At 41.9% G+C, this 26,980-nt stretch overlaps 1 protein-coding gene across 1 annotated transcript; it reads left to right on the plus strand.

The window, feature by feature from the left end:
- The first annotated feature begins 894 nt into the window (after positions 1 to 894).
- Positions 895 to 26,589, plus strand: dot1l (DOT1-like histone H3K79 methyltransferase). Its single transcript, XM_085348360.1, has 28 exons — positions 895 to 1,255; positions 7,821 to 7,864; positions 9,432 to 9,506; positions 9,768 to 9,831; positions 11,271 to 11,499; positions 11,738 to 11,832; positions 12,538 to 12,600; positions 12,728 to 12,783; positions 12,994 to 13,073; positions 13,802 to 13,870; positions 13,956 to 14,062; positions 14,696 to 14,737; positions 14,825 to 14,911; positions 15,008 to 15,230; positions 15,353 to 15,466; positions 16,709 to 16,800; positions 16,901 to 17,002; positions 20,961 to 21,098; positions 21,258 to 21,383; positions 21,613 to 22,052; positions 22,137 to 22,233; positions 22,336 to 22,485; positions 22,694 to 22,736; positions 23,162 to 23,775; positions 24,097 to 24,302; positions 24,517 to 24,590; positions 24,695 to 25,375; positions 25,949 to 26,589. The coding sequence occupies exons 1-28, from the start codon at positions 1,175 to 1,177 to the stop codon at positions 26,587 to 26,589; spliced, it is 4,833 nt and encodes a 1,610-aa protein (XP_085204486.1). The 5' UTR covers positions 895 to 1,174.
- Positions 26,590 to 26,980: the final 391 nt, after the last annotated feature.

The raw sequence follows: 26,980 nt of genomic DNA on the forward strand, positions 1-26,980 counted from the left end.
CAAATAGATAATGATAACAAAAGAAAAGTTATCATTATTATTATTAGTAGTACTACTAGTAGTAGTAGTAGTAGTAAAGACCTAATTAAAATTCCAAAACATCAGCACTGGGTGACAGAGTCCTCGAGTATAGACAGAGAAACAGTTGGAAAGCTCTTTGAGTTCGATACAGATTCCAAAATACAACCCTACACATTTCTAGCTGTTCTTAGGAAATGAGCAAACTGCATTATACAGTTGGTGTACCTCAGGGATATGTGTAAGAGCCAGCTTCTTCCGGTTAAAAGGGAGGTTTTTCCTTCCCACTGTGCCCCAGTGCTTGCTCATACGGGGTCACATGACTGTTGAATTTTTCTCTGTCTGTGTTATTGTAGGATCTATCTTACAATATAAAGCGCCTTGAGGCGACTGTTGTTGTGATTTGGCGCTGTATAAATAAAATTGAATTGAATTGAATTAAAGGCTGGTAAAATAATATTTAGGTCTAATTTCCAATGTTTTATATTGAATTTGTATATAAACTTTCTATAACAACACCTAGTACATAAAAACGTGTAAAACAGAATGTGTTTATTAGTACTCGTTGCATTGTTATTTGCGTTATATTTAATTTACTTAAAGCTATAATTTATATTTATAATTTATGGGTAAATAAAAGTGTATTATGTTGAGAATCAGAGTCGAATGTGTTTTTAGCATTAAAACGAACTGTTATCATTTATCATGTATCTGCCGGCTCTGCGTAAATATTCCTGCGTTAATATGGAAAAAAAGTCGTGATGTTATCGGTGTTCTCACGCAGCTTGGGAAGGGGTGGCTTGCTCGTGAGCTGGCTCAGTGACGTCTGCGTCCCCTCCGCTGCCAGTGGCCCCTTGCCATAAGTATTCATGCCGGGCAAGATGGCGGCGATACGGAATCGGTGTTATTGCCAGTGGGCATAAAAAAGGCATTTTATTTAAAATAGAACAGCGAGTCATATCCAGTTATACACTTGAACGCATCGTGAGTGTATCTGCCACGTAACCAGCGTCGACGTCTTTTTTAATTTTACGCGTTTGAACGTTTTTCTTACAAAATGTTCTCGTTGTAAGTCGCTCGCTAACCGACCAGCTGGCTAACAGAGAGCAGTTACTAGCTAGCTATCCACCACAGCCAAGCCGCCGTGAAGTGTAGGATGGGAGAAAAGCTGGAGCTCAAGCTCAAATCGCCGGTTGGAGCAGAACCCGCTGGGTATCCATGGCCGTTACCAGTATATGTAAGTGTTAAACTTTAAAGCTTAATTTTTGTAGCTTTTAAGCTTTGCCTTTTGTTTTAGTCTTTGTTAGCCGCGTTAGCTGTGCGCTAACTCTAGCTAGCAGAAAGAGCCGTGGCACGCTCGTCCGGAGAATCGGGTCATACTGGTTGGGATGGTGACAGACGTGCTGTATCAGCCTTCTGCCATGGCTGATGGCATACCTGGATTATTTCAATCCGTTCTTTCCTTGTCATACTGTAGACACTTAGATCCTACGGCACATTTGACCGTAGCTAGTAAAACTAACAGTGACAGCCACTGATCGGAGGTTGTTTTGAAATTGGACCACCGTTTTGTTAGTCTGTCCCTAACTTATTTTATGGCCGAACATTTTTTCCCTGCTCACATAGACCACACCATATCTCCGATGGTTACACAGTAGGTTTTTGAACTCCTGTCTGTACACATCTGAATAGCAGTGTTGGCATTCCTAGACTGCCTTCTGTGTGTGTATGTGTGTTATCCCAGCATAGTTTTAGGAGCGAGAGCAGCTGACTTGTGTTTGCTCGGGTTAACTCTGTACATGAGGTGGACCCACCACCCCCATCAGTCAGTCTGCTCTGTGCAGTGATAGCAATCATGCCTGGTAGAGACACGTTTCTCTCTCTTCTCTTAATTTTATTTCCATGTAGCTGTCAGCACGTCAGTGCCTGCAGTTGACTCATTCAGTATAAGCGGAAGGGGAAGCGGTTGTAAGTTCTGTGGTCCTTTTCAGTGGTGTGTAGTTAGTTTGAACTATCTTTCTCATTTATAGTAATTGCGGTGAGAAGATAGCGGAGTTTATGAGAATGCGTGTGTGGGGTCTCTTTGTGGCGCTTTCCCCCACCCCCACGCTGCACTGTGTCTGTCAGTCTGGTTATTTCACTTCCATCATAGTGTGTTTGTCCCATCACCCGTTTCAGTCTCTGTTGAGTCAGAGTTGCTTGTCGATGCAATCAGGCACTCCCTCCCTGCTTTGCCTGACAGAGCTGACCCTCCCTTTTTGCACTATGCCAGACTCTGATAACACTCACAGTTCCTCCCTCCCTTCCTCCCATTTCCTTATGTTATGGTCTGCAAAGATAAACAGGAGGACAAACATGTCAGGAATTTAATACATCATTGGGCTGCGTGAGCTATTTATACTGTCATGTGTTGAATTAGAAACAGCTGATGCATGTGGAGTTGTGTGATATGGAGCCCATTCATGCGGTGCTCTCCTCCTGTTTTCAAAGGGGGAAACACTTCCCCTCTCCTCTCCCTTCCTCTCTTGTCCATATGGTCAAGTCTGCAGGGAGGAAGATATGAGCCTGCTCCTGTTCAGCAATGCTGTATTATTAGAATTCACATACAAGTATGTGTTCCCAGTCACGTTTAAAACTCATTGTGTTTTCCCTTTGTTGAACTTCTTGGTGGTAACAGCAGATCCCACTCCATTTACTCTTCACTCCTACATTGCACCACATTAGGATTGCTTATCACACCTACAGAGCACGAGCACATTGCTATCTGTGTATGATAGACACAACATGGTGTTACAGGCTTTTGATGTGTAAGTTGTGCTTTTAGTGAACCAAGCCCATAGAAAAAATGCAAAGAAGATGTTCTCTGATCTCTTTTGTTTAGTCTTTCATCTGCTGTTTGCTCACTAAATCCCCACATCTGTGCATCTGTAAATGCTTCCATATGAAGAGCACCTCTGGTGTGGTGCAGCTCTTTATCCATCTGGTTCTAGGTATTGGTACTAAGCAGCCCCACACAACACTTTTAAGAGATACGCTGGTGTTTTAAGTACTTTTGGTGTATGATCAGTAGGAATGTGTGGATTGTTTAATTCTGTATCACCACTGATATCATTATTACGAGTTTGGCTGATATCCACAGATGTTATCAAAGATGGACATGCCTGCCTTGTCTAAAGTGTGATGCTAGAGTGCCTTAAGCCTGTGTTCTTTGTAACACCAGGGGGCTAAGTCTGGTTGCAAAAATACCAGAAAAGATTGGAAGAAATAGGTTCCTTCTTCATTGAGAAGCTCTGTACACACTGTGCTGATCAGACTGATGGCCTCAGTGTCTAGTTTCAACTGATTAATTTTGAGCCTAATTTATAAAAAATGATTTAGAGTCAGAAAGGGCCATGATAAGCTATGAGCATATCAAGGATCAGTCATATCCACCTCTTGCTCGTCACATCTGGCTTCAAAACACCAAGATGGCGACGGTGAAAAAGCTCAGCTGGAGGCTTCATAACAGGACTTCACAAACCAGTGGATGACATCGAGGTGGCTATGTCCAACTGTTATGCTGTCTATACTAGTGAGGAGTACTGGCACCAGTTTTTATTTTATTTCTAATTCATCGCCCTTTTTGTAGTGGTTTAGACATTTGCCTAATAAGTGAAAGATCACCAGTTTGATTCTCGGAGGAGACACCGATGCCTTTAGAATTGTGCCAGGAAGGGTGTCCGGCATAAAACAACTGCTAAATCAAACATGTGGAGCTACCTGCTGTGGCAGCCCCTTGTGAATAAGGGAGCAGACTAAAGTAGCTTTTATTCATTGGCCCTTTTGTGCTGGGAAAACAAAAACAAATTTCATTTAAAAAATGACCAAGCTGTTTTAAAGCTTTTCAGCTCTTTGTCGCACCATCTGAGTATTTAGCCAGCACAAAATTGATGTGACACAACAGATAAAGATTGGTCATAGAAATTTGTAGCTCTAATCTCTTGTGCTCTTAGGCAGTAAATGCTAATACTGACATCTGACTCATATGTCTGTTTGATCTTCTTTGTTACAAAATCAGTGGTGACTGAGCATAATTCTTATGTGCATAAATGGAGGTATAAATAAGCTTGATTAGTCTCGATATAGCTAAAACAAAAAGGCTCTTTCATCTTACTACTTTTTTGCCATTTGATAAATAAAATGTATTCAAATTTCTATACAAAGCCTGACTTTGGTCATTTGTTCTCATTGGGTGTTGCGGTGTAGATAGTTGAGCAGTGTTTTGGGTAAAACCCCTACACCCACGGTGCATCTGTGAGGAGAGGTAGTGTGGAGAGGAGGAGTAGTACGTGCGTCACTTGAACCCACAGTGGGGAGGAGAGGAGGGTCCTCTGTTCTTTTTGTCTGAGTCTAGCTTTCAGACGGCGTTTATTTTTAGCAGCAGCTCTCTACTGGTGTTGCTGTGTGCCGTCTTTGTGTGAGCAGGTGACCTCCCCCTGCTGCATCTGATTCGCTCACTTCATACTCTGTATAGCTTCCATATTAAGAGCTACACAGTGCTTTGCTCATGTGTGTTTTAGGAAGATTTGTAGCTCATTATCATTAATAGTTAGCTCCATAATGTGGTTAACTGCTGTGCTCCGCTAACAGATCTCCTGTCTAGCCATGGTTCTTTCAGGGTGTGCGCATGGATGTTTTAGTTTTGGCGGAAGTTTGCGTAGTATTGGCGGGTAGTATTGAGCGGGAAGCTGGAAGCTGTGGGCTGAGAGCCGTTAGCTCATGCTGCTGTGCCAGGCCTCAAACAGCTGACAAATAGCAGGCTCTCCTCCTCTCTCAGGCCCCCCTTTCCTTTCGCAGTTCTTTTTTCGCTTCTCGCTTTCACTTTCCCTGCCTTTGTCCTCTTTCACCTTCAGATTTCTTTTTTTTTTCCCTTTCTACTTTCTTTCTTTTCTTTCTCTCCAGCAGAGGCTCTCTTTGGCAAAGCAGGAGACGGAAAGTGGGTCAGTGGGTCAGCTCAGGCAACAGGCTTAGGCAGCCTGTGTGCTGGATGCAACTTGAGTCCTGTTACTCACAGAGAGCTGCTCAGGCACTCCTGCTAAAATTAATGAATATAATTTCCCTGCATGTGTAAAATACAATAGATTTTTATCTTATTCAAGTTTGCTTCTGACCAACTTAGGGTGATTTTCAGAGACACGGGATGTAGCATGAGCATAGCTTCAGCCTCTCCAGTTTCATTAGGGTTCCCATTGGCATCAGCTATTTTTTTCAAGTTCCTATATACATTCAAATAGACACATACAGTCTGCATTAACATCTCAAACAGATGTTATTGAAATTCATAAAAACTCATCTTAGAACAGTACATTAAGACAGATACATATACTAATTTATTTTAAACACACGTTAACTGGGTAATAAGATTCAAATAATTTCTTTATAAGGTCTTTTTGTGGCTCTGTGGTGAAATGTTTAGGACATTGGCCTTACATGTGAAATATCCCTGGTTCAGTCCTGGGAGGAGACACAAACCCGGCCTTAAGGGGTCACAAGCTGCTGTACTCTTACTAATGATCTCAAAGGCAGGGGTTTCGTCAGGAAGGGCATCTGGCGTAAAATCTCGTCAAATCAAACATGCAGATCCATCTGCTGTGGAGACACCCTCAGGAAATAAGAGCGCAATCAACACGCAGGGCTCACAAAATCGCTAGCCCGATGTCCTGGAGCTAGCGATATCGCCTGTCGGGTGACCAAAATCTATCTCAGCCTTGCCCGTCAGGCTATATGATAACCCGACGGGCGGGGCTGAGATGGATTTTGGTCACCCGACCAGAGATATCGCTAGCTCCGGGACGTCGGGCTAGCGATTTTGCGAGCACTGAACAGTATCTCTTTCTCTTCTTCTTTGTTGTAATTTCTCTTTAATTATATTTATAATGATCAAAACTCCCATCCAGCAGTTTTATACCTTACCTTCACACATATTAGTGTGCATGTCATATTTACTTTCCCTCCACTCGATGTCTTTTTTTTTAATAGAAAACGGTTTCATTAACATTCCTGCTGGATTTGGAAATGCTGTTTTAACAGGCACTGTCGCTCAGCAGGTAATCCGACCTTTCCAGGGTCTGTTACACAATCCGTTGCAGAGCTAATGCAGCAAAAGACTCATGAGTCATAAAATATGTTTAGGGGCTATAAATGCATTTGCTGCAGGGTTGCACACAGGAGCATGATTTGGTTAAAGGAAACTCTGAATATTAAACATTACACCGTTCTCCAGACTAACATGCATTAATAACAAGAACAGTTCCTCGTGGCTAATTAACATAAGCAGCATGTGCCCATGGCTAATCAGCATTTCATTGCATACGCACATCGCCAGACCATATATTTACACACATCTTGTTTATACTAACACATGCTCAGTACAATACTGGCTCAGCAAGCACTCTGTTAAACTGATTATTTCCCCATAAACATATCAGGAGTTTTTCCCTGCGGTTAGCTACTGTGATGAAGCAATACCCCTGTTTCTCTGCGATTGCATTCACATAATCCTCCTAATGCACATTCAGAATCTCCCAAACACTAAAAAACTGAGTGGTGGTGGTAGTGGCTCAGGAGATAGGACAGGTCATCTGTCAGCAAGATGGTTCGTGGTTCAATCTCTGGCTGCATGTTGAAACATCCTTGTGCAAGATACTGGCGTCGTGTGTTTACCCAGTGCTTCGATCAGTGTGATTAGATGTTGTATGAATGTGTGTGGGAATGGGTGAAGGAGCTTTGTAGTAAAAAGTGCACAGTACAAAAGCACTATATGAGTACCAATCCATTCACTCTTTTTCCTGTTCAGGCCTGCTTTTCAGCCAGTCAGCAATTTGCCTACATGTAGCACCACCTTTCATCCTATCATGTCCTTCTACTGTGGAACCAGCTAACATTTTGGGTTCAGGAGACAGAGACTCTGTGCTTCTGAAATTAGGCCTGATTTAGGCTACATCATAAAATGTTTAATGTAGCTTAAATCAGGTGACCTTGAACCATCTGAGGAACTTCCTCTTTCTTTTTATGATCACTACGACAATACTCAGTGTGGTAAATGGCTGTAACTCAGGAAGGTAGAGCAGGTCATCTACTGATCGGAATGTTGGTGGTTTGATCCCTGGCTCCTCCTAAATATCCTTGGGCAAGATATTAACCCCAAGTTCCCCTCTGATGCATATGTCAGGGTATGAATGAGTGAGTGGTAGTAAGCACTTAACAGCATAGATGACAGTACTTGTGTGAATGGGTGAATGTGGCATGTTGTATAGAGTAATATTTGAGTATTATTTTAGTATTTGAGTATTCCCGGCGTAGAAAAGCGCCATATAAGACTCAGTCCATTTACCATTTAAATATTTGTCTTCTCTTTCCCCTCACACTCCCTCTGGTCGCTGTAGGTGTTTGTTCCCACCTGAGCCTGATTCTGACAGTTTTTTTCTGCTAAAAGGGAGTTCTTCCCTCCCATGATTGTCAGTTGATGAGATTGTATTAGTGTTTTGACCTATGATTTACTGAGCTGTGGTATTGTAAGGTCAGATGTGAAGACAGTTTAGGGTATTTTATTTTCAGCTGTCAGTTTATTAGATACACCCCACTTAAACATCAGTCTTCTAAAACTATCATGGCTTCAGCAGTGTTGAGGTTTTGTTTAGACTGGTTTTGAGTGGTCGTGTTTGGAGTTTAAGGACATCTAAAAGCTGTAATTTGTGGTGCTGCTGAGTGAAATGTTTTATTCTCGGTGTGGTTTTTGTAATATTTTCTCCCTCCCTTTTAAGGATAAACACCATGATGCTGCTCATGAAATCATCGAGACCATTCGGTAAGCGATGTTTCCGTCCTGCGATACTCCTACATGCACATGACTGTCAAAGACCTGATTTAGTAGTGATTTTATGTAGGGCTGAACGATATATCGCATTTGCGATAATATCGCGACATGATCAAGTGCAATTTTCTAACCGCAAAGGCTGCGATTATACTGCGATTATATTATACAATTCATGGGCTGCATCCTCCTGAGGCCGCATTTGTAGACCGATTACGTCACAGCGACGCGCCGAAGGCTGTCCAAATTACTACCATATCCCAGAATTCATAGTGCGGCCCAGCCAAACTCCAGTTTCCAGCAATGGCGGCCGCTACTAAGTTTTAAAATTACTCATACTAATCTTTCTGGGTCACAAAATAAACTTTTAACATATTTTCAGGCGAGAAAGTAGTTGTGTAAACATCAAATATCTGCTCGGTTTATCAAGATATCCCATATTTGCAAAAGTGCTTCGACGTTTTCAGAGGCGTCTGCTACCCACCAGCTCGACAGCTAGCCGGGAGCTCGAGGGTTACTGATGCGGCCGAGAACGGCACAACTCCCGGCACATCATTTTCAGATCACCGCGGAGTTTCGCTGCTCGGGTTAAACGTAATATATAAGTCACTTAGACAACCTAAAAATGTTATTGTTGGGCTTTTTTCAGTGTTTTGTTTGTTCGTGAGTAAATCGGTTTGGCTGAGATTAAAGTTATTAGATTAGATAAAATAAAACTTTATTAATCCCCCGGGTGGGTTCCTCCTTGGTTTTCACACAGCTGACTAAACGTCAAACAGAAAACTTATTAAACAGAAGTATGAGACAGTCGAGAATTTACGCCAGTGTCTGGTTATATTTTAGATAGCAAGAAGCAGACGGCCGAGTTTATTAAACTCCACCGAGACAGCGGTGACGCTAATCAGAACTAGACCGTCCAATTTCACGCCTTTAAATTTTAAAGGCGTGTTTGTGTGTGTGTTTATACAATTGCTATTATGTTTGCACTTTATGTGTAATGTTACTGACTGCAGAGATCAGTAAGATGTGTGTATTTTTTATTTATTAGTTTTATTTATTTAATATTATTTTTTAATTGAATGACTGTCTAGTAGTTCACAGATGTCGAAAAACTGAGTGTGGTAAAGCCACTGATTTTTTTTTATGTATATTTCTGCAATCTGCACATTGTACTGACTTTCATTTTAATGTTTACACCAGGGTTCCTTGTCAGCACTTTATGCTCAGATGTTTGTAAGCTAAAAATAAACTATTGTGTATGTTCAAATATACTGTTGTGATTGAAGAAGTTAAATAAAAATGTCAGTCATCAATTCATGCATCACCTCATGTCATCATAACAGAGGTCTGTCTTCCAGGAAAGAACAGTTTAAAATTAATGTAATATAGTATTGGCCATACTATATGATGTATTGCTTGTCTTTGTTTAATAATACAGAAGACAAATACCTTAAAAAATAATCGCATATCGCATCGCAATCGCAATATTGGGGCAAAAAATCGCAATTAGATTATTTTCCATAATCGTTCAGCCCTAATTTTATGTTTGTTTATTTAATAGGTGGGTGTGTGAGGAAATCCCAGACCTCAAACTGGCAATGGAAAATTATGTACTCATTGACTATGACACCAAGAGGTAAAATAATGTCATCAGTATCTGTAAAATCAAAGTCTGTGAGTCAGACAGAAGGTTAGATTGATGTCTCTGATAATTAGTTTAGTTAGTTTATGAGTCAGATTTAAAGACTTGATTAATTTTACCCAGCCATGATAACAAATTAGGTCATGATAGTTAGGGTTAACCCATGTGAGCTGTATTATTTCACTCAGAAATGTGCTGTTATTACTTAAATTAAATTATAGAGATCATATTTTATGTGTTGCCTCTCTCTCCCAGCTTTGAGAGCATGCAGAGACTTTGTGACAAGTACAACAGGGCCATTGACAGCATTCATCAACTGGTGAGTCCATATGTGAAAAGTTCCTTGCTGTTTTGTAGGAGAAGGCTGCACATTAGTCACAAACCTGGTTCTTTTGAATCTGTGCCCTTTGTGAATCATTTTCCCTAACTGTTTATTCTGGTTTTGAGTATTTATAGTAGGATATCAGAGCCAGTGTTCTCTAAGGTGGTCTATCTTTGTCCTTCAGTTATTGGATTTTGGTAAGAACTCTTTAGTGTGCTGTCTTATCTACATTCCACTGCAGTAATTAAAGAAATAGTCCACTTACACAGGTATTCAGACCTTTTGCTATTGATTTCTGGTGCATGCTACTTTTCTCAGAGATCACTTAGGAACTTCTAAAGATTGTCTGGAGTCTACCTGGCACTAATTAAATCATCTGTCCATACAACAGTACATTTCCCTAACCGCTTATTCCTCGAGAGCTGGAGCCTATTCCAGCTGTTGAAAGGTAGAAGTCAGAGTATATACCCTCACAAGCCCATCTTAAGGCTAACACAGGGCTAATTAAATCAGCTGGTCATAAATATGATATGTGTCTGTGTAAGGTCTTACAGCTGCTGATGAATATTAGAGTAAAAACTAGTAAACTGTAGTCTCTGCTATTTAACTAGCCTGGGCCTTTCCTGTCTTATCTTTGCTTGCCAACATGCAGACCAGGGTGCCTTTCTGGCAGCCCTTAAAATCATTTTTCTGCCTCTCCAAGTAGTCTCTTCCCCCATCGTACTCCAACGCCACTGTCTTGGACTGACATAGGCTATGGTAGCTGTTTTTTGGCAGTTGAAACCACCTGTGAGGAGGAGCTGCTCATTGAGAAGAGCAAGGTTTATTCTCAGCACTTGTGGTCAAAGTCAGCCAAGCTGGATCCTGTCCATGGGACTCGTAACCCCTTAGAAAGGCAGCTGAACATATTTTTCAATAATGTATTTTTTATGTCAGTGTCAAAGTGCAGAGAAGCAATTTATCAAATTTATTATTCGATTAAAAAATGGTGGATGTGCATCCTTTGCTTTTACCCAAACTACATAAAACAGACAGAAACGTAAAATGTTCACTGATACTTGCCATCCACCGGGATTAAGCTCAAATAACTGTACCATTAAAAATAGAGAAAAATCTAAAGGACATGTTTGCCAACCTTGTGGGATCTTTCCCAAAAGAATTGAGGCTGTTATTTATTTATTTATTTTGCAAAAGTATTAAGTGAATGCTTCACATATTTATTGAAATGGGATATTTTAGTCTTTTATTTTTAACAGTTGTACAAACCACTCAAAAAGCCTGTATTTGCTTTGTCATTATCATGTGTGCAGGTTAATTGTGAAAAATAATTAAATACGTTAAGATGATACCGTTTACAATGAGTCTGAAAACTCCTAAAAGGGATGGAGTGCACTCTCTGGGGGCGCTATGTAATTGATGCAAATCCTGTTTTACAGTGGAAAGGGACAACCCAGCCCATGAAGCTAAACAAGCGTCCTTCCAATGGGCTGCTGAGACATATCTTACAGCAGGTGTACAACCACTCAGTGACCGACCCAGAGAAGCTCAACAACTATGAACCCTTCTCCCCCGAGGTGTACGGAGAGACCTCTTTCGACCTGGTGGCCCAGATTATTGATGAAATGGAAATGATGGAAGAAGACACCTTTGTTGACCTTGGCAGTGGTTAGTTTGCTGTTATACATTTCATTCTATACTAACCACTTAGTAGAAGCACCTGAAGTTTGTCTTTGTTTCTTAAAAGTACTCCAGTAAAGTGTGTTTGTGGTTACTTGGATAAAAATGCTAATTAAGAACTATGAAAATGTCTGAAATTGTAAGATTCAGAACTCCAGCATAAATAGCAAGTCTGGCAGCTTTGGTGTGTTTATGTATTTTTAAAGAAATTGTTTCATATTTGCAGGAGTAGGGCAGGTGGTGCTGCAGGTTGCAGCAGCAACCAACTGTAAACACTACTACGGTGTAGAGAAAGCAGACATTCCAGCTACCTATGCAGAGGTAACTCCATTATCTCACATAACAGATATACAGACCCAGCAGCACGAGATCACTGCGTTTAGATTTGTTTTAGTGAAAAGCCAAAGCTTACTATAGACAGCTGTAAACTAGAGCGTAGTCTAGCAGAAAGAGCACCTGCTGTTTATTTCCTCTTCAGATCAGCCTTCAAACTGGTTTCTTTGTTAGCATTTTTTTGCCCTGTCACGCTGCACCAAACAAGGTGCATATACCTGTTCCACACTTGCACTAAAGCACTAAACGGAGTTCAATTAAGATTGTAAATGTCTGACACAGCTGGATTGAACCTTAAGCGGTCTTCAAACTTCCAGCAGCTCTATCATAATGTGACTGTAGTGTATGACTGCAATCAGTGCCGGTTTGACTATAGAGCAGGTAACAGACTGGTGAGTAGTGCCCAAGCTTCAGATAAACATCCCTGCTTTGAATTAATGTCTCCCGACTGGGCGGAAATTCAACTCAAAATCTTAGTCTTAATCATAAGTGTGAAACTCATGCTCGAGTCATTCTGGTAACTGAAAGGGCGTTTTTTAGAAACCAGTATCCAAACTTTAACTGGGGGCTATTTGTTTACTTCCTCTCTTTCTTGAAATGCCTCCACAACTCTCGCTTTATCATAATTTTGACTTTTAAAAACTTGAATTTTCGTATCAAGTGTTCTGATATTGTTTCTGTTCTTTGTTTCAGACCATGCATAAAGAGTTTAAAAAATGGATGAAATGGTATGGGAAGAAACACGGGGAGTACACAGTAAGTTGGTTCTTGTGTGACACAAGTTGCACTTTCATTGCACACACGTTCAGAAGAAACAAATTCAGGTGCTCTGTAGATTCACAGGTGTTCAGGACTTTTTCCATAACCGTACAATTTGTTTCAGCTGGAAAGAGGTGATTTTCTGTCTGAAGAGTGGAAAGAAAGAATCGCCAACACAAGGTGGTGTACAAAGCCTGATCACAGTGACAGACTGAAAGACAAAATCTTCATTTATGCTTTTCTGCAAATAAGGCCGTTTAGAATCTGAATCTAATCAAAATATAATCAGAAAATCGCCTCCTTAACTGTTTTTGTCATTCATTACATCCTGAGGTAACCATTTTTACTGTGAATTGAACTGTGAAGTATTTCCTCTTGTCTGTTTTCCAGTATTATTTTTGTGAATAACTTTGCCTTTGGTCCAGAGGTAGATCACCAACTGAAGGAGCGCTTTGCTAACATGAAGGAAGGTTAGTACTTTTCAGCTAATAACTACACTACTTACTCATTACTTGTTTGTACTTGAAAACATCTGCGTTATTTTATCTTTCAGTTAAAAAACACTCAGACATACACAAGGCTCTTAAATTGGAAAATGTATAGATCATCACTTAAATTCTGATCAGAATTATCAGAAAAATTGAGCATAAATTATGTTGCACTGACGGTCTGTTAGGCACATTGATGAATTTGTGTTCTATAGAGTCAACAATGTTTCAGCTTCAAAGTCACAAACATACAATTTCTGCATTATATTCAGACCCACCACTTTTTGTATGTCATGTTTGGATCAGAGCATTCTTTTAAAAATCATTTGAGGAGATGTGTCCACTTTTTCTTTAATCTCTACAGTCTGCTCTCTGTTAATTTGGTATTTTCAAATTTCCCAGCAAAACTGAATTGAGACCCTTTATTGAAAACTAGAGAAAATTAATCAAAGATAGAAAAGCAGTTTGAAAGCAGGTGCATGTAGTATTTTGTTTATATAAAGCATCATGTTTTTGTAGTGTTGGTAGTGATTAATTCTTCAGCTGTTCTCATTGTTAATTAAGCTAAAATTGGCTCATGAGATCCATCCATAGATAGTTAAAGTGATTGTGTAAATTACCATGCGTGCGTCAAGTAATGAGCTGAAAAAGCTGTGGTGTGTACAACACATGTAAAGGATTTTTGTGCATTTGTTTTTCTATTTCCCCAGGAGGGAAAATTGTATCCTCCAAACCCTTTGCACCTTTAAACTTCAGAATCAACAGTCGAAACTTGAGTGGTAAGCACCCAATTTATTTAAAAAATAAATAATATTTAAGGCTCAATTAGACTTCCGTGTGATATTCTTCCCTTCTGTCCTGCAGATATTGGCACAATTATGCGTGTGGTGGAGCTTTCTCCACTCAGAGGCTCTGTTTCCTGGACTGGAAAGCCAGTTTCCTACTACCTGCATACCATAGACCGCACCATAGTAAGCACCCATGCTTCTCTTTGTCTCTGTAATGAGAGGAAGTGGTCCCAGGTGCCCACACGTGAAATCCTAGCAGAGGATCTCGTCAGCTCAATAAAAAAATAATTGACTACTAAAGCAACACAAATAAATTATCCATTAGAGACGAACCGTAACCTAAACTCAAGAGATAAGCTGCCATAATAACAGCTGGTATCATCTTAATGAGTAGTGTATCTTGAGAGTAAGCAATCTGAGGTTTCACAGGCAGACATGTGCTTATTAGATTACCGTGACATATGTGTCATTCCAGTAACTGGTGAAAGTAATCCCTGGTTACCTGTTGAAATCCCAGTGAGAAAACTGGCAGGCTGCCTGGAAAATGCTTGTGACAGTCTCATTATGCAGATGTGTTTCTTGTCACCACCTGATGCCGTTTTCCCTCTCCGTCTCACTCTTTATGAAGTTTTATTTGGCGATGACACAAAACACATTTTATGTACCGATTGTACTAAATTTAATTATTTAGTGCGTTTGCTTTTTTCAGTCAGAACTGTGAAACGAGCATGCACCTGATTCTTTAAGTGTTGTTACAAACGTGTAAATAAGAACTCTTAATCTAATACCCACATTTTCCTTTTTCTCATCTTCCAGCTTGAAAACTACTTTGCTAGTCTCAAAAATCCTAAACTCAGGGTGAGTCTTCTTCTTCAGTGTGTTGACAGTCCCTGTATTTACTACATTTTTTGGATCAGACTAGTAAATTGATTCATCTTCTGTTAGGAGGAGCAAGAGGCAGCTAGAAGACGTCAGCAGAAGGACAGTAAAAGCAATAGTACCACGCCTACAAAACCCAAGGAACCAAACAAGGTACAAGAATGAGAATTAAACCCGGACAATCTGGTCAGCGTTGTGAGACGGGTCTCTGTGTTCTCTATGTGACTGTTATCTCTTTGTGTAATAAAGCAGGACTCCTGTGGTGAAGAGGAGCGTCCTAGCTTGGTGACTGTGGTCAAGCCCTCCGCTAAACCGAGAAGAACGCGACTCCTGGCCAAAGGTCGCAAGCTGAACAATAAGAAACGTGGTCGACCCAAGAAAGCTACTCCAGCTGCTGAGAAGAAAAATAAGAAGAATCAGAGTGCGTTGGATTTGCTGCATGCCAAGACCCTTTCTGCAGCACCCCCTCAGGGTAAGAGTGCTAACACACACACACACACACACACACACACACACACACAATATGCTGTCTGTATTATTTCCTAAACAGGACTTTTATTGATGTTACTAATGAAAATATTACTATGCGTGCAGATGCATACCGACCACCTCAGAATCCCTTCTACCAGCTACCTCCCAAGGTCCAGCACTATACCCCTAGTCAACTTCTGCTGAGCCCAACTCCCCCTGGTTTGGAAAAACTGCTAGGTAAGTTAATGAAGACACCGATTGATTTTTTATTTTTTATTTTTTTTAAACTGTGATGCTGAAAAACCACATGCACCATACCAGATATACACATGGTTATATGAAATTCAGGTTACTGATTTAAGCAACAGCTTTTATATATCAGTATGGACAGACGTTCTGGGAAGTGTGGTGTGATTGATCTATAAGGAAATTTAACAAAGCATAAAGCTTTTTAACGCCACTTCTGTTTGTGGTTGTGAACTAAAGACTTAATAAAAGAGAACTTGATCTGACTTTTGTGTGTTGCCTGCTGGTTAGGATGATTCTCGTTGTGCTGAAGTTTTGGATGAGATCTTTTTCAGTGAATACATTCACATCGTGAGCCATCCACTCATAGCTATGACTCCGCCTCCGCACACACCTACATACAGAGGTGTATTGGAAGTACAGAATATTTATTTTTGAGAACCAGATTTTGTACTGAAATGTTAATCTTGTCAAAATAGTTCACGATACTGAACGTCCAACTGGGAAAGGTTTCATAAGAACTTTATAAGAACTTAGCTTTAAGGTCGCCACTGAGGATGAGTGGAGGGCTCCTAAAGAAGCTCTGCTTTTGCACAGTTCGCCTTTTTTATTTAATACCTTGAAAAATTGAGTTTTTAGGATTTGCATGAATGGTCTTTGATATTATTATACTTGTGTTGTAAATGTGCAAATGAAAATAAGCTTTTCTCTAAGTCTGGTACCTGCCATGTTTCACTCTGATGCCATCATTGTTTTTGTCTGTGGTCTCTGACAAAAGAACAGTAATCAGAAATAAGTGGCAGCCATTTCACCACAGAACACTAAAAATAAAAAATAAAAGCGTTGGTGGGCTTTCTCCACATCCTCAACTTCAGTTGCACGTCAGCATTTATTGCATCTTTGTTGTTCTTTTACGTGACCAGCTAACACCAGAGACTGATATGAGCCGAGAAATAAACAAACGAACAAACATGTTGAGCCTCATCCACATTTTAAACTGTGACAAGAAGAAAATTAGCTGGTGTGCATGTTTCATTATTTCCAGCAGTCATTTTTGCATGTGCACTTTTTTTTGTGCACAGGGTCAGAATATTTCTAGGCACACGTTATAGAATGAGGCCAAAACGTGAAGAGGCAAACAAAACAACAGTTCTGCAGTTCTCCAATCAACAGCAAACATATTTGTTAAACTGTCCGTCTCTTTCTGTCTCCAACTTTGATCTTCTTTTACAGACAATATCAAAATTCAGTACCTCCAGTTTATGGCCTACATGAAGACTCCTCAGTACCGCTCCAACCTGCAACAACTTTTAGACCAAGAGAAGGTAATTATTGTCTCAACAGACTGCATAGTGAGGTCATCTTCACCTCGCTAAATTCTGTATATACATTTATATTATTATATCTGCTTTCCACTCACTCTAGCAAAAACACAGGGACCTATCAGGGCAGGCGGAGCAGCTCCATTTGGTCTGTCAGTCTCACAAGGAGAAGATCAAAGGTCTCTTTCAGACTAAACTGGATGAGGTAAGAAGTGATGCTATGTTGCTCCCACCTGATGCAGTAACACTTGTTAGTAGAAATCTACAGAAAATGCTTCATTCAACCATTTATAGCATGTATATTCAAAAACTGCAGATTGTCAAACGGATGGGAATTGTAGACGAGCTTAAAACTCATGCTGTCTCTGTCCCACCTGAGGATAAACATGGTCAAAAGAAACAGGGGGGGGGGGGCGCTAGCGAGCGCGATGGAGTGAACACGCTTACTTCAGAGCCTCTGCACATTCCAGCTTAATTTGCATCAAAAATAGGCACTTAAGTTACCAATCTGCTCTCAAAGACAATCTTAAACTTTTAAACAGAGTTCCTACAGATTTGTGAGATGACGTTCCTTCATCTCACAAATCTGTCAGGAAAAGAGTACACAGACAGATAAACTTCACCCCACTCACTACATATAGAGACCCACATGGGAGGTACATTATGGTCAACGGCTCTATTGATGGAGTACTGGTTTCCCTCATCAATATCTACGCCCCTAATGAGGATGAGCCAAATTTCATACATACAATTTCTAATCTAGTACTTCAAAAGTATTCTGGTGTTTTATTGCTTGGAGGGTATTTTAATTTTGTCTTGTCACCTTATATGGATAAACAAGTTTTAAAAGCCATGCGTTGCAAATGAGCAAAGCTCTAAAACATTTAACAACTGAACTGGGACTAATTGATGTCTGGAGAAATAGGTTTCCTAGCGTCAGAGATTATACTTTTTACTTGCATAGACATTTTACCTCTAAAACAGAAGAGCATAGAATTGACAATATTGAAATCTTACCAATTACACTATCTGACCATGCACCGTTATCATTCTCATGGGACTTAGGATTGACACCAAAACTAAAACTTTGACGATTAAATGCCTCACTCCTAAATGATAGCCAGTTTTGTGAGTTCATACATACTGAACTAAATACTTACTTGGAGTTGAATACAACTCCAGAGATATCGCCTTTAACTCTCTGGGATTGCGCCAAGGCATACATTAGAGGTTGCATAATATCATTTGCAAGTGCCAGGAAAAAAAGAAAAGAGGCTAGGCAGTGTGAATTGGAGGCCATAATAAAACACCTAGAGCAACAACACAAAAAAGCACAGACGGCCAATTTGCTTTCCGATCTTCAAATGTTACGTAGTGAGCTTAATAGTTTAATAAACGAGAAAATTGAGGGCAATTTAAGATTCATTAAACAAAAGTACTATGAACAGGGTAGTAGGGCTAGTAGATTGCTGGCAATAAGACTCAGGAAACAGCAAACTTGTAATATGGTCCAAAAGTTGAAGTCAGATCAAACCCTAATTACTAAACCAAATCAAATTGCAAGTTGCTTTGCCAATTTTTTCGAGTCATTATATAAAAATTCAGATGCATGTAAAGATGACAATACACTATCTGATTTCTTAGAAAAGATCAATTTAAAAACACTGCCAGAATCTGTAGCAAAGGAGTTAGATGAACCAATTCGAGAACAAGAAATTTTACAGGTGATTTCAAACCTTAAAACTAAAAAAAGTCCTGGCCCTGATGGTTTTATTAACGAATTTTATAAAAAACTTAAGGACAAAGTCGCACCCTTATTACTGAAAGCTTACCCCTGCGCTCTGGAGATGGGACTACAATTGTAGTAATTGTCGTAATCCATAAAGAGGGCAAGGACCCCACAAATTGTCAATCATACAGGCCAATCTCATTACTTAATACTGATTTGCACATTGTCACCACGATTTTAGCCAAAAGAGTTAGTAAAATTATTACACATGTTATAAATCCAGATCAAACGAGGTTCATTGCAGGAAGGCACTATGGGGACAATGTTCGTAGATTGTTGAACTTAATGTCCTTGTACAAGACTAAACAAGAAGAAACAATGATTCTGTCTCTAGATGCTCAAAAAGCATTCGACAGGGTTTCCTGGCAGTACTTGGGCCATACACTTGAAAGATTCAAATTTGGGCCAAACTTAATTAAGTGGATACAGATTCTTTATTCCAACCCAATGGCGGCTGTACGGGTAAATGGAACAATATCAGCCAGATTTCCACTGGAACGTGGGTGAAGACAAGGATGCCCACTGTCACCCCTGCTGTTTGATATAAGTATTGAGCCTTTGGTGCAGTTAATTAGAGATGAACATTAAATTCAGGGCCTTTCAATTAATGGAGAACAGCATAAATTGTCCATCTATGCAGACGATGTACTTTTATACATTTCAAATCCTGCAGTCAGTGTACCTCATTTAAAAGAAATTATTAGTACATACGGTTACCTCTCTGGTTACAAAGTTAATATTGACAAAACATTGGCAATGGATATAGGAGGAAGCATTTCACGAACATTCAAGGAGCGATGTGGCTTTAAATGGCCAAACGAAGGTATCAAGTATTTAGGAATTCAAATTCCTCACTCATTATCAGACTTGTTTAAAGTAAATTATGAAGTTATAGTTGCAAAAATAAAAAAAGATTTAGAGAGATGGACAGTCCTGCCTCTGTCTTTCTTGGGTCGGATTGAGAGCATACGTATGAATGTATTGCCAAGACTTCTATCCCTTTTTCAAATGCTGCCTATTAACATTCCCAACTCTACATTTGATAATTTAGATAAACCAAACTATATGGCAAGGCAAACGCCCAAGGATCAAGTTCCAAACATTAAAACTGTCAAAACTGCCGGGGGGATTGGCTGTTCCAAATCTGAAATATTATTTCTGGGCAGCTCAGATGAGACCCCTGACTTTTATAGATTTCTGCAGCTAAGAAGTTTTTTGACAAAACATAAAGAATGGAGGCAAGTTTTGGAGCCCTCACCCATTGAGGAAATATTTCTAAAAATATTTCAAAGTAATTCCTCCCCAAAATTAATCAGCAATTTTTATAACGCATTTATGAGTTTCAATACAAGTGCAACTTTGGATATTAAGGCAAGGTGGGAAGCTGAGACTGGCACTCAAATCTCAGAGGACACCTGGGAAGGTGGTCATGAGATATTTTAGAACCCCAGAGATAATTGCCAAAACGAAGCCTACAAATCCTGACACCTGCAGGTGAAATTGTGGTACTTCTTTAGGAACCCACTCACATATATTCTGGTCATGCCCAAAAATCTGCTCATTTTGGAATGACATATTTAAAGTTCTCAACACAGTTTTCCAACAACCATTAACAAAAGACCAACAGCTAGCCATTTTAGGAGTATTACCAAATGGTTTTGCGGGAAACAATAAAAAGTATCTCTTAAGAATCTTGCTTACAGCAGCACTAAAGTGTATTACTATTAAATGGCTGAATCTTGACCCACCTTCATATAATATGTGGATTGATAAAGTAAGAGAAATTTACCAAATGGAGGAAATAACATATGCTCTGCGGATTCAGAGAATTGTTTGCTGAGCGTTGGCGACCCATACATGCTTTACTGTTTCAATAATTTAGCATAGGTCTGTTTCGTTTTGTTCATTTATGGCTAAGATTGTCACATGTTATTTAATATTACATAAAGTTTTTGGGGCTTTTTGTTGTTTGTTTGTTTGTTTGCTTGCTTGCTTGCTTGGGTTTTGTTTTGCTTCCCAGTTTTATTTTGTGCTTCCTAATTGCAGTTCTTATTTTAATCTGTATTTCTGCATTGCGGTTCCTGTAACTGTCCTATTTGTGAACATTGACAAGTACAAGTTGCAATGTTGTAAATTATAATAAAAATTCAGTTTAAAAAAAGAAAAAAGGAACAGGGGGTGGATGCACACCTGCATCAGGTGTGACTGTATATGAGCACTTAGAATGTAAAATGCACTTTGACATTACTGCAGCAGGGAAAGCTCTTCAGCCAGTAGAGGTCTGCAAAGACTCACTTAGACACAATTCTTTTAAGCATCACGCTAGTAAAGCAACTGATAAAAATGTGTTGTTTTTTTTGTGTGTGCTGAACAGCTGGGAGTAAAAGCCCTGACTGTGGAGGACCTCCTTCAGGCCCAGAAGGAGATATCAGCCCATAACCTTCAGCTGAAGGAGCAAACCAAGCAGCTTGAGAGAGATATGGCTTTGCTGAGAGACCACAGCTTGCTGCTGGTGAGGCTTCAGATCCTCCAGCCCTTAATTACAGCATTGTCTCCAGCGGTTCTCACTTGTCATCGTACCTGCTGTTTAACTTTTGCGCAATGCTGGACGAACAGGCTGGCGGCGTTATGGGAGAGAGAGAGTGAGTAACAGTAACTTGTTATTTTTCAGCTGAAGTCTCGATGTGAGGAGTTGAAGCTGGACTGGGGCTCTTTGTGTCTGGAGAGTTTGTTGAAAGAGAAGCAGGCCCTGCGCAAACAGATCTCCGAGAAGCAGAGACATTGCTTGGAGTTGCAGGTACACAGCTGACATCTTCAGATTGTTGGATCTATATCCAGGTGTTTTGGTCTCTCTTTTCTGATGCGTGCCCCTCTACCTCTATCATCTCGCCACCCTTTAATCCACCTCACTGCTCTGTGGTTTTCAGGAAGAGTGTATGAGCTATTGTGACAAACATTTTCCAATATTTTAACATCGGTATAGCCTGTTTACCTGTGTAATAGTTCCCCCTGGTGTCTGTTTGTAGATAAGCATTGTGGAGCTGGAGAAAAGTCAAAGGCAGCAGGAGCTACTTCAGCTGAAATCCTACAGCCCTGGCGAAAGTTCCCCGTATAGAAAAAACCTGGAATCTCGCGCTTCCACAGACGTGGACTCTTCTAAGCTCGGCCTGTCTACAGCCCCAGTTCTCAACGGTGTTAGCCCAGAGTTTACTATCAACGGCACCAGCTCACCTTGTTTTGACCGGGTTAACTCCAAGGGTGAGCTTCTTTCTCGGTACCTGCCCATATCTCCGGACCATGAATTAGTGGCTGCCACCCCTGATGCCCGACAGAGGCAGCAAAGCTTCTCTCATGCTCTTCCTGACTACACGCGCTTCTCCCCTGCCAAGATTGCCTTGCGTAGGCACCTTAACCAGGATCCTACTGCCTCTGCTCACTTAAGAGGTCCAGGGCTGACCACACATAGGTTTGTTCCTACTACAAACATGTATGAACATTTTTATTTCTGCTGTTTGCAGATTGAATCCTAAAGCATCATTTATCTTTTTAGGGATCTGGGTGGTGTTAACTCTCCACTTGGAGCCAAACAGAACTGCCCCTCTCCCAACGGATGTGATGCTCAGAATAATCTCAAAAGCTCAGAGAGGGTGAATTTTCATCTTTCCCTGTGTCATTTTCACTGTGATTTATTTGCAAGCACACCTTGAGTCTTTCACTGCTGTAATTTTCCCATTTGTGCTGTGACACAGGGCATTAAAGAGAGGAGTCCATCTGTTCAGGGAGACAACAGCATTACAAGCCTTCCTATTAGTATCCCACTGAGCACTGTTCACCCAAGTAAATTACCAGTTAGCATCCCACTGGCCAGTGTGGTGCTACCCAGTCGTGCTGAGAGACTGGTGAGTGTGCTGACTTTTCCTATAGTACATCACTGATCCACCTCTCGTGAAGCCACGCTACACGATAAAAATATTATGTTTAAAGATTAAGATGTGTAGGTTAGGTTTTTATCTAGTCAATTATTTAATGTAATTGTCTAAAGTTCAAAATAAATCTATAATACCTTCAGATTTCACAATGATAAATTCTCTGCATTCATGATTTCAGAGAAGTACTCCGAGTCCTGTGTCACAGACCGGTCAGACCAATGGTAAGGATGGACTCTTCGCCTATTTTTCACTTGTGACTTTCAGAGTTTCTACTATAGTCAGGGTTTTGCCTGGATTAAGTAAGTAAGCCTCTGACTATGCAGTGTGTAAACATGGTCACAACATACAGTAAAGGGGATGATTCTGTTTTTGCTGATTTCATGGAATAATATGCATTTTCCAATTATTTTTGTCCATTTCACAAATAAAGCATAATTACCAAAATAAACCCCTTGCAAAGAAAAAAAGCTGGTTTTATTTTATTACAGCTTTAAAAATGGGTGAGTATATTCCTTGGGGTGTTGCTAAAAATTCCTCTGGGAAAAAACTTACTGCTGCTTACTTAAGGTTAAATATGTGAATTGAGGCTGTTTTATATTAGTCTGATCTTCCTGTGAAGCTTCATGAACTGTTTGGTCTTTGTTAGGATATTCATCCATCTCCAGCATGATGAATGGAGGTCTGCACCCCGAGGACCATAATGGCACTTCTTCACCACCTCCACACAGCAACACTTTAACAATGGGCCGAGGCGGTCCGACCCAGAGCCCCCCTCTCAGCACTGGGGGGGTGCTCCAGTATGCCGACGGACCCCCGAGGATTGTTCCAGAAGATGGACCGGAGGGCCAAGGAGGTGAATCGGACGCAGAAGCCCAGGAGAGTGAACTGCGAAGGAGGATCTTTTTCTCCTCCTCTTCTTCTTCATCCTCGTCTTCCTCTTCGTCAGGCAGCGGGGGCAGCGCAGCCGGAGGATCTCGCCTCCACCACCACACCGGCAACCCGGCCAAGCAGGGATACCACAGTAACCATGGAAACCACCACCACCAATCGCCCAGCACGCAGCACGCTCACACACCCACACATACGTCGTCATCGCACTCCTCTCACAGCCTCTGCTCTCAAGAGGGACGCAAGCGGGGGAGACGGAAACGTGGCAACCCAGGGCCTGTTATGGCCAGTGGATCCCCAAAGAGAAGATCATTCCCTGGGCTCAGCTCCAGCAACCACTCCTCAGGATCGCCACTCAATATCAACTCCATGGTGAGCACTGGAGACGAAAGAGCATATATGAGATTCTTTGAAGTTACATTATGAGTATTGTACTATATTAAGTATATACTCAATATTATAAGCAGTTTTAAAGGCTCCTGCTAATTCATCAGTCTTAAAAGTTCAATAGAGGCACACTTTGCGGCATGACCTTGAAACTGTACAACAAATGTAATAATAGCGTAATAACAGTGCCACATCCTCTTTAGCCATCGTACAGACAACCTGCTGCTCCAGCGTAACCATCCGTCTGTTTTGTTTTTCACAGATGTCGCCAGCGTCACTGTAAACTGTGATTATTTTTGCCAACAGGTGAACAACATCAACCAACCTCTGGAGATCTCTGCCATCTCCTCTCCAGAGCAATCAAGCCGCAGCCCCGTTGGGCCTGACCTAGACCAACCTCCCATCTTGAAGAGAGAGCGCCCCCTGGAGATGAACGGCACGGGTCGATATTCCACAGCACCCAGCTCAGACGATGAGGACTCGGGTTATCCTGTTGACAGCTCCAGTTCTCGGTAATATGAAGCTTATGATGGCGTCTTCATCGATCGGAAGTCATTTAAATGTCCTTGCTGAATAACCGTGTGATTCAGCATTTCCTGTTTGTGCTTTTATTTAATCACAAGTTGTACCGTTATAAATATGACTCAGTCAGCTCTGTTGCAAATTTCATATATTTATAATATTGTTACTGCTTATTTTGATTTCGATTTTTGTTTGTTTTTGCAGAATTGAAAGAAAAATAGCCACTATATCGTTGGAGAGCAGAGATGGATCTGGTAGACTCGGAGATGGTGAACGAGGTAGAAAATGAATACATTAAGAAATAATCATCATCATTCTCTGCCTTTCTGCTAGATGATGAGAGCTGTGTGTTTGTTTGTTTTTTTCCTTTCTCCTCCACTAGGGAGAAAATCAGGAAGCAGCAGTGGTAACAGCACCGGCAGTGAAGCCTCCTCATCGTCATCTTTGTCCTCTACCAGCAAATGGAAATCCACCTTTTCACCCATTTCTGATCCCAAACAACCCAACTCTGACCTGAGACAGGGGGGCTCTCCGTTTGGCATCGGGGGTTCGGGTCGGGGCACAGACTCAGATTCTGACCACAAACAGCAGCAGGTGAGGAAAGGGAGCGATGGAGAGTCCAGCTACAGCAATCCAAACCCTTTCCTCAGTCAGGAGGCAAGCACCAGGGGTGGAAGCAGCAGTGCTGGTGGTGCTCAAGGAGGAAGCAATTCAGACCAGCGCCAGACCCTCCAGAAGCAGAAGGCCTCCCGTGACTGGGAGCTGAAGAACAGCGGCAATCTGGCCAGTCAGAACCTCTTCATTTCTGCTGCCGCCAGCAGTGGAGGAGGCATTCTTAGTGGGAAAGTGGGAGGCAGTCCTGTAGCTGTTTCCTCGAGCACTGGGTCGTCTGTGGGGCAGTACCTGGGGGCCCAGTTCCCACTTGGAGGAACCTCAGTCTTGCAATCTTTGTTTGGGGCCCAGACTGGTGGATCCACGGTGACTGGGACCCCTCGGCTTGTCAACGGACACTCTGCCCTAGGAAGCTTCTCCAGTGCTGGGTTGGCAGGGGGAGCAGCTGGAGGTGAGCACGACTGATTAATAGCCAATGTTATCTAGGGATTAGCGAATAGTTGGAGGGAGGGCTTGGTTGTGTATTTGGGGTCATCTTGATATCGAATCGTGCAAGAGAAAGAGCCAGGTAAGTGTTCTCGACTGACTCTCTGTGCTGCCCTGCTTTGACGTGAACTGGCCGCTTAGGTGATGCAGTTGGAGACACCCTCGGAAAATGCGCCATTTTTCACAAAACTTTCGTTGAAATCATTAATAACAAAGCGTGAGTGACTGTTTGATTTCATGGAGGTCACGTTGTTGCGCATGCGTTTTCCCCGGGTGTGTTAGTGCATCAGAGTCATTTCACTTCCTGCAGCGTTACGCTGGCTGCGCTGAATTGGCTCCGTTACATTTCCAGTGGACTGACTCTGTTTGCTCTCTATGTGCTTGTCTCAGACTTGCTTGGCGCTTTGCACAACCTGGCTCAGCCCTTGCTTCTCTCTCTGTCCCCCCCCCCCCTGCTCTTTTTGCCACGGCTCTCTCTTGTCTCCACTCTCTCGCCCTCCTCCTCCTCCCCCCTCCATTTCTGCTGTATGATTTGCAGGTATATTTCACCACGTGGTTCCCTCAGTGTCCTCCCATCAGTTTGGGGCAACGCTCCCCACCTCAGGAGGCCTCAACTCTCTGCTCAGTCTCCCCTCCTCCTCTTCCTCTACCTCCTCCCAAACCCAGCAACACACCACTCCCCAGCCAGCCTCCACGCGCCTGGCGCCCGTGTCCTCGCCTATGCCCCTCTCGTTATCCCAGGCCCAGCACAGCCGCACGCAGTCAGTCCTGCATAGCCCCTCTCCTCCCACGCTCTCCCTGCCCCCTCCTCCACCCCTGCATAGCGTCCCCTCCTCGTCGACATCCACGCACTCTGACTCCCCAGCATCTTCTCGATCAGACTCCCTCCACTCCTCGCGTCTGTCCCTCTCCTCTCTCCACCATCAGAGAGCACAATCATCCCTCTCCATCTCATCCTCTACCTCTGCTGCTTCTGTCTCTGCTGCTGCATCCCTTTCCTCTTCCTCTCTCTCAGCCTCCTCTGCCTCCTCCTCTCGTCCATTTGCAGTGCACTACTCCCCCCGTCTGCCCCCTCCGCCACCGACCAGCAGTTCTGGTGGTGCTGGGAGCATGTGGAGGACTCAGAGCATGCATGGTACCTACACCACCTCCCAGCTCCCCAGCTCCCGACCTAGATAGGGTTTGGGGCTGAGGGGAAGGGCGAGGAGAGGGGAAGGGCGGAGAACAATCTGAGGGTGGATAGAGGGTGAGCGAGAGAGGCTGGTAGGGAGTGAGAGAGACAGGATGCCTGTTTTCCATGTGCTTCTGCAAGCTGTTTGTCTGACTGAACAAGGTAAGAGAAGTAGGTGTTAGATTAAAAGTAAAGGCTCAATGCTCAATCAGCTGTCTGTGTTTTTGCTGTGTTATTTCTGGAAGCCTTAGAATCACTCATGATGTCCTCGTCTGTCTTTGAATGTTTCAGGTAATTGATGAAAACTACCTCAACATTAAATAAACTATGCAAATGTCCAGGTGTGGACCAAGGCACTCTCCTCATTCACTGGTGCTTCAAACTCTGCACTACCCAATC

The sequence above is a fragment of the Diplotaxodon limnothrissa genome, linkage group LG23, assembly GCF_057381915.1.
Source record: "Diplotaxodon limnothrissa isolate DT_005_m linkage group LG23, D_limnothrissa_male_GT1.1, whole genome shotgun sequence".
Lineage (NCBI taxonomy): Eukaryota > Metazoa > Chordata > Actinopteri > Cichliformes > Cichlidae > Diplotaxodon > Diplotaxodon limnothrissa.